At 55.6% G+C, this 11,232-nt stretch overlaps 4 protein-coding genes across 4 annotated transcripts; 2 read left to right on the top strand and 2 right to left on the bottom strand.

The window, feature by feature from the left end:
- Nucleotides 1-208: 208 nt before the first annotated feature.
- On the bottom strand, nucleotides 209-2,650 carry BDP81DRAFT_347424 (glutamyl-tRNA synthetase). The gene is made up of 4 exons (XM_060586141.1): nucleotides 2,578-2,650; nucleotides 2,203-2,488; nucleotides 1,974-2,141; nucleotides 209-1,921 (listed from the first exon to the last, which is right to left on the bottom strand). Exons 2-4 carry the CDS (start codon nucleotides 2,421-2,423, stop codon nucleotides 427-429), a joined length of 1,884 nt encoding a protein of 627 aa, XP_060446513.1. The 5' UTR covers nucleotides 2,424-2,488; nucleotides 2,578-2,650; the 3' UTR covers nucleotides 209-426.
- Nucleotides 2,651-3,109: 459 nt separating this feature from the next.
- BDP81DRAFT_449003 (ribosomal protein L1p/L10e) lies at nucleotides 3,110-4,032 on the top strand (the record flags this gene model as incomplete). Its single annotated transcript, XM_060592356.1, has 2 exons — nucleotides 3,110-3,318; nucleotides 3,375-4,032. The coding sequence occupies 2 exons, from the start codon at nucleotides 3,110-3,112 to the stop codon at nucleotides 4,030-4,032; spliced, it is 867 nt and encodes a 288-aa protein (XP_060446512.1).
- Nucleotides 4,033-4,246: 214 nt separating this feature from the next.
- On the bottom strand, nucleotides 4,247-5,182 carry BDP81DRAFT_460508 (oligomeric golgi complex component, COG2-domain-containing protein; the record flags this gene model as incomplete). Its single annotated transcript, XM_060593663.1, has 1 exon — nucleotides 4,247-5,182. One exon carries the CDS (start codon nucleotides 5,180-5,182, stop codon nucleotides 4,247-4,249), a length of 936 nt encoding a protein of 311 aa, XP_060446511.1.
- Nucleotides 5,183-8,573: 3,391 nt separating this feature from the next.
- BDP81DRAFT_215124 (uncharacterized protein) lies at nucleotides 8,574-11,112 on the top strand. Its single transcript, XM_060582702.1, has one exon. The coding sequence runs from the start codon at nucleotides 8,803-8,805 to the stop codon at nucleotides 10,762-10,764; it is 1,962 nt and encodes a 653-aa protein (XP_060446510.1). The 5' UTR covers nucleotides 8,574-8,802; the 3' UTR covers nucleotides 10,765-11,112.
- Nucleotides 11,113-11,232: the final 120 nt, after the last annotated feature.

Genomic DNA, 11,232 nt, shown 5'->3' with positions numbered 1-11,232 from the left:
AAGGTACTTGAGATATTCTGCTGAAGGACTGAGAGTTGATGGTCTACAGCTTGGAATCCATGTTCAACATTAGACGCTGCGGTATCAAAATCTCATTCTATCCTCTATGGCTGTTTATGTTAGCAAACTGTGCATTTTTCTTGTACTTCCTTGCTCTTGTTATTTCTAATCATGGAGCGATATTTAACTGGCATCATATAGCTCTTTCGTGAGATGAATATACTTTCTTTAGATGATTGATATCTCGGTTATTTTGCTCATCATACAAAAGTTGAGTCTCTTTAGTCCCGAGAGCGCACATGGATCGGCAAGTGTCGCTTATCAGCTTCAAGAGTCAACATGGCCAGATCAAGCTTTTACTTCATACTTCAATTCTTCATGTCTTTCATGGCCTGAATCTTCCTACAAATGAAACAGCGAAATAACTTATTTGGCCTTGCCAGTGGGAATGTTGAACAGAACAACCACGTCACCCTCATCCAGACCCTTGTCCACACGGTAGAAACCCCGTCTCTCGAGCTGAATAATATCGTCCTTCTTCAGCTCACCAACGCCAGCATCGCACAACGCCGTCTCCATGCTCGACGTGTTGGGGTTGAGCACCTTCTCAAGCACGTCGTCCTCCTCGAGCTTGTCCTTGTTGATGAGGTAGTCAAAGTCCCAGAGCTCAGCCTTGACGAGCTTGGTGCCGGCCGTCGACAGCCACGTGACCTTCTTCTCGGTCGTCTTGAAGTCGCCCTTGAGGTTGAGCTCGACGCTGAGGTCGGTGATGGGGTCGGTGGCGCCGATCTCGCGGGCAAAGGCATTGCCCCAGCCCATGAGGGTAAACTCCTCGTCCTTCTTGAAGCTCTTGACGTCGGCCTGGTCGAGGATGAGCTCGTTGGAGAAGACGACCTTCTTGGTGCCAACGTCGGGGTTCTTGGGGTGCTTGGGCTTGTCCTCGGTGCGAGGGGTGGCGGGGGCGTCGGCGCCGGTGACGGTGACCTTGACGGCGTCCTTCTCCAGGATGGCAGTGTGGCGGGGGGCGATGGGGTCAATGACCTTCTTGTTGATGTTCCAGAACGACGCCCAGTCCATGTTGACGACGTTTCTGCTAGGGCCCTGCTTGATGATGAACTCGCGGAGGGCGGGGATGGTCATACCGCGTCTGCGCACACCACGGATGGTGGGCATACGGGGGTCGTCCCAACCCCAAACGGTGCCCTGGTTGACGATCACGGCGAGCTTTCTCTTGGACAGGAAGGTGCGGACAAGGTTGATACGGCTGAAGTCGTGCATGTAGACCTGGCGCAGCTTCAGGGTGTCGATGAACCATTGGTAAAGGGGGTTGCGGTCAGTGTACTCGGTCGATCTCAGGGCATGGGTGACACCCTCGTGAGAGTCGACAACGGGGCAGGCGAGATCGTACATGGGGTAGATCTTCCACTTGTCGCCGGTGCGGTGGTGCTTGTTCTCAACGTTGCAACGGTAGATGACGGGATCTCTCAGAGCCTTGTTGACGTTGTCGACTGAGATCTTGGCGCGGATGCAGTTGTTCAAGCCCTCGGGGGTGCCCTCCTTCATGGCCTCGAAGATGCGCAGGTTCTCCTCGACGGAGCGGTTGCGGCACTTGGACTCGATTCCGTCGGTTCGCTCGTTGCGCATCGTCTCCTGCTCGGTGTCGTCGGCGTAGGCGTGGCCCTCCTTTATTAGGCGGATGCAAGTCTCGTATAGGTAGTCGAAGTAGTCGGAGGTGTAGGAAAGAGAGTCGGGGGTGATGCCCATCATCTTCAGGTCCTCAACAATGGCATCCTGGAACTCCTCGCTCTCCTTGGCGGGGTTGGTGTCGTCGAGACGCAGCAGAAGCTTGCCCTTGTAAGCCTCGTGGGCGAAGTAGTCGCTGAGAAGGGCGGCCTTGGCGTGACCGATGTGAAGGTATCCTCTGTTACATGATTAGGGGATGGTCTCGATAAGTGGTGTTTAGGAGTACTAACGAAGGCTCGGGAAGGAATCTGGTGACAACTCCAGCCTCGGCGTTCTGGAGAGCAAGAGAGTAGCTAGCACCCTTCTTGCTGGCGGCCACGACCTTGGCCTTGCGCTCCGCATCGACAGCGTTCGTCTCAGCCTGGATCTCGGGGTAGGTGACTTCGACAAAGGTGAACCTAGCAACGCGAGTTAGCGTCGAATGGACAATGATTGAAGTTAGGGACACGAATGACGCACCAACGAGTGAGGTTGGCCATAGTTCCCTTGCGAATGAAACCCATGGCGACCTTGTTCAGCTTCAGGGTCTGCCAGATCTTGGTCTCGGTCTCTCCCAGCGAGTAGCCCTCGACAAAGGTGCGCAGCGTCAAGTGCTTGTCGAGGGCGCGGAGGTGAGGCTCGATCGACTTGAAGTCGCCGGCCAGGGCGGTGGGGAGGGTCTGGAGCTCCTCGGCCTTCATGATGGCGGTGTTTGGTCCAATTGAGGCGATGAAACTATCGGAGGGATTCGGCGGTCAGGACGGTCCTGGTGTCTCGTGAGTCAAATGTTTGGAGTGGCTGATATTTCGTGGTGGGGTTAAAAATCATGGAGGGGTAACATGACGGCGCACTCACCGAGAGCACTCGGCCGGGACAGGAACAGGAGGGTCTGATTGGTGGCACAGCGAGGGAGTTGCTTGCGGCGTGCTGTAAGTCGTTCTTGGTAATACATCTGGTGTCTTTTTCAATCACTACGCAATAATTGTACTTGGGCAAAATATTCGGTTGATTCTCAAGCTATATACACTTCTTCTGAAAATTTTGCAGAACTTTTCAACTGATGGCAATAGTTATGACTCTTCGTCCAAGGTCAAGCTCTGGTGACAGTGGTGTGTTTCGAGGCAAAGTGTACGTACCTGTACACCGGGACCGGACCGGTCCTACCTAAGGTAGATACGTACCTTGCCTGGGCCCCAGCTCGATAAGATAGTGATAAGATAGAAACGTCTTGCCTGAACCATGAGGCCACATCATTTTTTCTGCATTCTTTGGCCAGAGCTTCGCACGCGAGACGACCCGAGGGCCAGCTCTGGTGTTGCAACTCCAGAAAAAGATCACATATACCCAAAGCCCCGTGATGGCGTCAACGAACCAATGCATGGCCTCAATGGCCCGGCTCAGCCTCGCAGCTTCAGCAAGACCGACAGCCTCCACGATACCGCGGTTCCTCATCCCTTCCGTCGCCCAGCAGACACGATGCGCGAGCTACCAGGGGGGTAACAAGAAGACGGACAAGAAGAAAAAGAAGCTCTCCAAGGACTTCAAGACCTACAACGTCAAGAACTGCCCTCAATTCTCTCTCTGCGATGCTATGCGGTATGTATAATCTGTACGAGGAAATCCATGTGCGATCTCAACTGACCTTTAACTAGCTACCTCCGCGCATTCGAAGTCGGCCGCCCTCCCCAGTCCATCAAGTACGAGATCCACGTCCACCTCAAGACGCCCCGAAACGGCGCCGTCGTCAAGAACCGCATCCGCCTCCCCAACCCCGTCAAATCCGACATCCGCGTCGGTGTAATCTGCCCCGAAGGAAGCCCCATCGCGCAGCAGGCCCTGCAAGCCGGCGCCATCGTCGCGGGCCAGGAGTCCGTCTTCGAGGCCATCAAGAACGACAACATTGTCTTCAACCGGCTCATCTGCCACACCGACAGCGAGGCGGCGCTCAACAAGGCGGCGTTGGGCCGTATCCTCGGTCCCAAGGGTCTCATGCCCAACCGTCGCATGAAGACCATCACCGACAACATTGCCAGCTCCATCCGTGAGACGATGGGCGCCGACAACTACCGCGAGCGTACCGGTGTCATCCGCATGGCTATTGGACAGCTCGGTTTCACGCCCAAGATGTTGTCTGCCAACGTCAAAGCGTTTGTGGCTAGCATCAAGTCTGACCTCGCGGAGCTCGAGACGCACAAGGAGGTTCACGAGGTTGTGCTGAGCTCTTCCCAGGCTCCGGGCTTCAGCTTGAACGGAAACTTTGACTCTACAGATGAGGAGGTCACGCCGGCCCACCTGTCCAACGTCATGTAAAAATGTACAAAATCCAGATGAGAAAAGGGGGAGAGAGGAGAAGAAAAGAAAAAGGGGCGGATGTTTAGATGAATTGTATCATAGGTGTTTTTATTACACGTGTATCAAAGTGGCATAGCGCTCTAGAACATGTTGGAGATTTGGGTATCATATGCATCGCTACTATGTGACAGCTGGCCTTTTGTTTTCTGTTCGTCGTGTGCTGCAACCCGACTCAACTGCTCTTGAGAGTCCTGATCGCCTCCGCCTGCGCATCAAGCAGCCCGTACAAACCCAAGTACTTGACCGTCCTCGCCTGGCCCTTCTTACCCGCCTTCCGTGCTTCCTTCATCGCCGTGCCGAGGTCGAGAAGGATCGTGTTCCGACACCTCACCATCCGAGCCTCTGCCTTGACCACAAACTGGGCATCCCGTCCAACCGCGTCGGCCAGAGCTTCGACGATACAGAAGTCTTGCGCGAAGCCTGCCAGCTTCGCAGGGCTGCTGCCCACCAGCCCGCCCACATCATCATCCTCTTCCTCATCAGACTCTTCGCTATCATCCGCATCCCAATCATCATCATCCTCCTCCTCTTCCCCACCGTCACCAGTCTTCCTCTTCCCCGGCAAACTCGCAAGCGCAAGCCGCTCTTCAAGCGAAGACACCCGCTCATCCAACTCAAGCATCTTCCTCCCAACCTCAATCCCCCTCCTCACCTCCCTCAACTCCCCACTCAACCCCTGAACCTCCTCCCCGCGCGTCCTCACTTTGCCCTTAATCTCCTCCACGGCCCTGCGGAACCCAAGCATAGCAACACGCACATTCTCAACCCTCTCATCGCCGCCGCGCAGCTCGTTGCCAAGAGACAAAAACGCAGTATAGTTCCCGTTCACGAGCTCCAGCAGCTCGGCACTGATGGCGGCGCTGCGGTCGCGGAGCTCGGCTTTGAGGTCGTCGAGGGTCTGGTGCCGGTGCGGGAGGGCGGAGAGGTAGTTTGCCGGGTGGAAGTTGGGGGCGAGGAAGTCGGATCGGGGGAGGGCGGCGGGGAAGGGGAGCGGGGCGTCGTCGTCTTCGTAGCCGGAACCGGTGCCGGAGGCGACGGAGGAGGAGGAGGAGGGGAGGTGGAGGGCGGGTTGTTGCCGTGTTGGCGATTGGATGCCGAGATTGGCCATGGTTTTTGTTGTGTGGTTTTGCCCGGTTGCTTTTGGTTAGGTTGGTTGTTGCTTTCGGCCTTTCAGAGACGAGGGCGGCGGTGGCTCGGTGGTTGAGGTTCGGCGCAAAGATGTTGGAGCTCGGAGCAGGGACGTCAATTTCAGGCAAGGTAGCTATCTCGAAGCTAGAAAGACCGGGATCGGGAATTGTTGGGAGCTTTGCCTTCGAGAGGTGGCACGTAGGTGGATGGTTTGAATTGCAGCTGTTGGCCGATTTGGACGGGATGGAGTTGGATAGGTACGGATAGCTTAATGCAGCTTTCTCAGAGGTCCACAGATTGGGGTTTCGCGGGGATCACTGTGGGAATTGGAGGTGTAGACTGTGCGTGAGCCCACAAAGTAGCCCCCGCTGGATTCCCACAGCTTTCAGCGCATGTGGACACGGTTGCGCAACCTTCAAACATCTCAAGTGGCTACTCAATCAGTTCAGCCACTTGTGAGTGAGGATTTTGTGAGAGAGGGTCACGGAGGAGAGTTGGTTGGAGATTTGGAGTCAGAGCTAGGATTGGATAATTCCAAACCCTGCCATGTCGCTGGCAGTGACGATGCGGCGATCAATCTGCTCGGCTCTTACGACCATGACCGCACATCGTCATCTCTGATGCGGTCATTGGCGAGAGAAATCAGTAAAGTCATCGCCAAAGACGCATTCATCAATGCAGAGCTAGATGGATGGGGGAAAAAAAAAGAGCCAATCATCTCAAGTAAGCGGCTACATCACGCCCGTCTACCGTTATGAAGAGCCGGCCACATCTGGCTTGAAGATATCCGGCCAAACATGCGGAGGCCAAAGTGCCCGACGGCGGTTGGCTTTGCCTCGCAAGAAGGGGGTCCCTTGTGAAGCCAAAGCGTTCTCGGAGCCACCCTTGGGCCAGCCTGTCAGGCAAAGACAGTTTGTGTGATTAGTGCGCCGACAATTGCCGCCGTCAAACCTCGTGAGATGCGAGGTAGGTACCACAGCAAAGTGCCATAGAGGAACGGATCCAGTAAGGTAGCATCGTAGTACCTACTTCGTTGTGAGCACTCCACGATGTACGTAAATTTTGCTCTGCTTTCTCGCGTGGCTCCCACTCTCCCACACCCGGGGCCTCCACCTGGGATCAAGCTATGTGGGATGAAGGGCCGATCTGTTTACGCACAGTCACGGCGAGAGAAGTGTTGGGTCACTTGGTGGTTGGCTCGTCGATAGTATCCGTACAGCACTGGAGACTGGGTTTAGACGATCCCGAAAGCAGACGTTTCAAGCGATTCACCCAAACTTCCAAAGAGGACTGAGAAAAATGAGCGTCTCATGTGAGCCTGCAGAAAGGAAGCGGCGGCTGGGGGGTAAATTTGGTCAAAGATCAAATGGCCCAATGACAGACGGCAACACGAGGTGTGTGTGGGATGAAGGCATGCACGCTCGGTCGTGTAAAACCGTAATACGGATTGGAGCTGGAGGCGATGGAGGGTGGTGACATCTTATCAAGTACCTCTTGATCGCCCGGATGAACTGCTCCAAGGCCATTGGACGACTGGCGGTGACACCCGAAGCAGGTTCCATTGAGTCATAAATCCCCGATTATCAGGTACCTTTCTCCGAGCATCTTGCTCACTGGGCGGATACAGATCTTGTGCTCAGCCATTGATTTATGCCATATCATAGAGCAATTGTGCAAAGCGCGTTTACACCTCGGTGATCCTGACTCGTTGGTTTTTAGACAATAGACACTGCCGAAAAGCCTCATCAAACTATGTGTCAAATTGATTCACCCGCTGGTTTCTGTCTTTACGGTTGTTTACTCACCCCTTATTACTGGAAAGGTAGATTTAGAGTAGGACCACGGACGTCTCGGCATACGAGCAAGTCATCGGACAAAGACTCGCTCTCATTTGTTGACGGACTGCCAGGCCTTTACTGTAAGGTAACATAGACCTCTGGGTAATTAGATGCAACTTTATCCCACGGTCATCACTGGTCACACACATCATGCACTCGCCCGGTGGGCAAGGGCAGCGACATCGGCCGACCCTGAGTCGGGATGTGGTGAAGCTTGGCATCCACGCATCGTCGACTATCCACACAAAGTACGGATACAGAGTAAGAGGCACAGACTCAGAGAACTGGTGGTGACGGAAGAGAGTGCGTGAGAAGGCTGGGATTCTCCATCATCCATAAGGTCATGGTCCATGGATGGGTGTTACGACATGGAAACTCAGCCATCAAGGGGATCAAAGCCCATTGAGGGTGGATCGCGCGGTCAATCAGGGCGGTGATCCGTGGGAGAAGTCGGGCTGTGTAGCCCTGAAAGTCCCTACATGGTAGCATTCATAGCGTGTTCCGCTTAGCCAAGATTAAGAAACAAGGTCCGAGATCGCAGGGCAGGAATGGAGCTGGAAGCCGGAAAGCCACAGGAGCCAGCCATCGAACGATTCCACCCAGTGTGGCCTGGTGTGTGAGTGTATCCATCCGTACTGAGGGTGAGCGATGGAGTGAGAGTGAGAGTGAGAGCAGTGCTTTCACTGTGTGGAAGTCAGGGTCATTTTCCGAGTGATCGCTCGGTACCAAGTGCGTGAGTGAGATGGGTACGGAGTACACAGTGGTGAGTGGATTGAGTGAGGCAATGAGACCGACCGAGTGAGTGAGAGAAGACGACGTACCTTAGACAGGCTGTGCCCGGTGGAAAAAACAGACAGAAAAAAAAAAGACTAGCGTAGGCCCTGGTGGGGGTGGGCCTTGCGAGCAAGATAATCTTATCAATCAGATCAAAAATTCCTTTTTGAATGTCGCCCTCCCCCTCTCCCCCCCTCCACTGTTTAGTCCGCGCTGTCCCTCCAATCCCCTCCCTCCTCCCCACCATCCTCCGAAGTGTCGGAAGAAAGAGGAACAATCCCGCAAACCAAAGATTTCTTCAACTCTTCAACACCGACTCTCTCACTTACACAAACTGATCTCAAGACTTTTCTGCCTTTAATCCTCGAAATCACTTACACCAGCAATTACAACACTGTAGCGACAACTCACCCCGTTGCCGACATTGTCTTCCGGATAGGTGCCTGTCACCCACTCGGCAAAACGCGCACCACCACGCTCGTCTGCATAACAGCCCAAACAGACCTATCAGCTGTGTGCATTTTGCTGTAGGGGTATCTGCTCGATTCTGCTCGGCATCAGCCCAGATCGCCAAACAGGAGCATCATATCAACTTGTACAGCACCGATTGCTCCTCCGAACAAAAGGTCAATCAATCATCATCACAATAAAAGACGAGCGAGAAAAAAAAAAAACCACTCCAAAAGAGAGGCCAAATACCAACCACCAAACTCCGTACACAAAACCACCCGGTCTTCCACAACACATCATTAGCGCTTCCATCGCACCACCTTTTTTCATCCTTTTTTCTTATCAGATCTTAAGAGCCGAGCGTCACCAGCTCTACGCCGAACCGCACCCTCGGATTTACCAGCTGGCAAAACATCTGCAACCTACACCCCCGCCAACCGTCGACCAGCTGTCAGCGGCGATATCCCACCACCCGCCAGCGAATGAGCGGCCATAACGGACCCCGCCTGCGGAACCCTGCTCGTTCGTCTCTTCCACCATGATGGCCGCCTCGGGTGTTTCCACCACTGTTCCCTCCTCATCCGCCGCCTCTCCCTCCTCCCACAACCAGACGTCGCAGCAGCAACACTCGTCGTCGACCTTTTCTCCCGTCGCCTCACCTCCCGCAACCGACGCCCGAAGCGTTTATTCTGCCGCATCTCGCTCCAACTCGGTCGTCTCGACGCCCATTTCCGCAGCATCGCCTGCCGCGAGCACACCCGGCGGTGCTCCCACACCAAATCCGAGCGGACCGACAAATGCCTCCCACGCCCCGCACCAACTACCTGCCATCAGACAGAACGCTGCACAACAACCCATCTCAGCCAGGCCGCCTCAGGTCGTGAACAAAATGTCCATGGCCTCCGTAATCAGTCCCCCGCCCGTCACCGAGGCGCCCAAGATGTCCATGACCACCAAGGAATGGGTCATCCCTCCCAGGCCGAAGCCCGGCCGCAAGCCTGCTACCGATACGCCACCCACCAAGCGCAAGGCCCAGAACCGTGCCGCCCAGAGGGCATTCCGCGAGCGTAGGGCCGCCAGAGTTGGCGAGCTCGAGGAGCAGCTCGACGAAATCCGTGATGGTCACGAAAAGGTCGAAAAAGACCTCAAGGACAAGGTCCACGGTCTCGAGATGGAGCTGCAATCTTTCAAATCCCGGTGCCTCGTGCTCGAAAACATGTTGGATCGCGAGAGAAAGGACCGCGTCAAGGCCGAGTCTGAACTCGAAAGCCAGAAGAGACGTTGGAATGAGCAGCAGGCCGCGGCCCCGAGGCGTCTGCCATCTCCCCAACGCCGAGGCTCCCAAATCGCTCACCACGAGCATCCCCCCCCCACCCCATCGGCTGGCTACTCAAACCAGCCCTTTTCCATCTCACAGATCGTCTCCCCCCAAGACTCAACCCACATGGAAGACTCGCCTGCCCCGTTTGGATGCGGGTCATGCGGCCCTGAAGGCTGCTCTTGCGCCAACGAAATTCTTGCCGATACCGTCACAGGATGTGGCGGCTGCACTCTCGGAGGTCGATGCCAGTGCCTTGAAGACACTATCAAAAGCGCCATCATCTCGGACCTAAAGAGGAGCCACTCGCCCTCGGCGCCGACGTCCACCGAGAAGCGTGCCCGTGTCGAGCCCACTCCACCCGCGGAGGAGACGGAGATTGACTTCACCGCCATGTTCTCCAAGAAGGCACCCGTGCAGCAGGTGCAACAGGTGCAGCAGCAGCAACAGCAGGCGAACCTCGCCATCGTGCAGCCTCAGCCCCAGCTCCCTTCCGTGGCCTTCAAGGACTCGTGTGGGTTTTGTAAGGACGGAAGCTACTGCCTCTGCGCCGACACTTCCATGTCGCTCGGCCCGCCCGCCACTACCCCTTACGGACCTCCTCCCGCCTATTCCCAGCAGGTTCAGACTCCCCCTCCCTCAGAGAACGATGCCGTCCCTCCCCCCATGCCCATGGAGATCGACGCCGACGGCGCCGTCAAGCTCCGCCCCCGTCCCCAGACCGTCCAGCCCGTCGCTCCCGTCTCCCGCGGCTGCGGCCCCAAGGGCCCCGGATCCTGCGCCCAGTGTCTTGCTGACCCCAAGTCGGGTCTCTTCTGCCGCGCCCTGTCCGCCAACTTTGAGCGAAGCGGAGGAAACAGCTCCGGAGGCGGTGGGTGCTGCGGCGGTGCCGGTGCCGGAGGCGGATGCTGCAAGTCCGAGTCCGCGCCGCCGCCACGTCTCCCGGCAAAGGGACGCCTCGGCTTGAGCCTGAGCTGCGCCGAAGCCTACCAGACCCTCTCCAGCCACCGCAACTTTGAAAAGGCAGCCGACGACATTGGCTCTTGGCTTCCCAAGCTTCGCGCCGCGCCGAAGCCGGGCCAGACGCTGCCGTCGCCCTCTCGTCTGCCCATCGAGGTCGAGGCAGCGAGTATCATGAGCGTGCTCAAGGACTTTGACATTCGCTTTGGCAGAGGCCAGTAAACAATGTACCAAGTTTTCCTTCGCCATGGTTTGAGGGCGGGCATGCATATTTCTTTTATGAATCTGGGACGGTCATCTAAAAGCTCTGTTTGGTCTCACACATTTGAGTTGTAAGACACGGTTGATGTCGACATGAGCACTTGAAAAATTGGGAGGCGGCGTTTGGGGTCCTTGGAGACACTATTTTGATATTTACACCCAAACTTCTAGGAAGGTAGGGCTACACATGAGGATGCTATTTGAAAGCTTGCTCATCGGAGGAGAGAGTAAGGGGGGAGGCTATCTAGTTTCGGTGCATCGACCTAAGCCAATGGGGCCGGACTGTCTCAAGTAGTACGCATTCTGATCGAGACCTTTGAACAAGGCTCAATGCGAATACATTATCGTTTCAACCATTTGAATGTTCCCGTTTTGCGTCCCGTCACAAGCCTGTTTTATTGTTCTCGTGAGTTGCTGGCAGATGACGTT

This window comes from Colletotrichum phormii (assembly GCF_030913505.1).
Source record: "Colletotrichum phormii strain CBS 102054 chromosome Unknown BDP81scaffold_8, whole genome shotgun sequence".
Classification (NCBI taxonomy): domain Eukaryota; kingdom Fungi; phylum Ascomycota; class Sordariomycetes; order Glomerellales; family Glomerellaceae; genus Colletotrichum; species Colletotrichum phormii.
Note: the sequence above shows the minus strand (reverse complement) of the source record. Positions and strands in the feature narration are given on the sequence as shown.

Bases quoted from the DNA above. Each gene is read 5' to 3' on its own strand.
- BDP81DRAFT_347424 (XM_060586141.1), bottom strand. From the start codon at position 2,423: ATGAAGGCCGAGGAGCTCCAGACCCTCCCCACCGCCCTGGCCGGCGAC. The intron at 2,142-2,202 runs GTGCGTCATTCG...TCGCGTTGCTAG, and splicing joins ATGGCCAACCTCACTCGTTG to GTTCACCTTTGTCGAAGTCA. The intron at 1,922-1,973 runs GTTAGTACTCCT...ATCATGTAACAG, and splicing joins AGATTCCTTCCCGAGCCTTC to AGGATACCTTCACATCGGTC.
- BDP81DRAFT_215124 (XM_060582702.1), top strand. From the start codon at position 8,803: ATGATGGCCGCCTCGGGTGTTTCCACCACTGTTCCCTCCTCATCCGCC.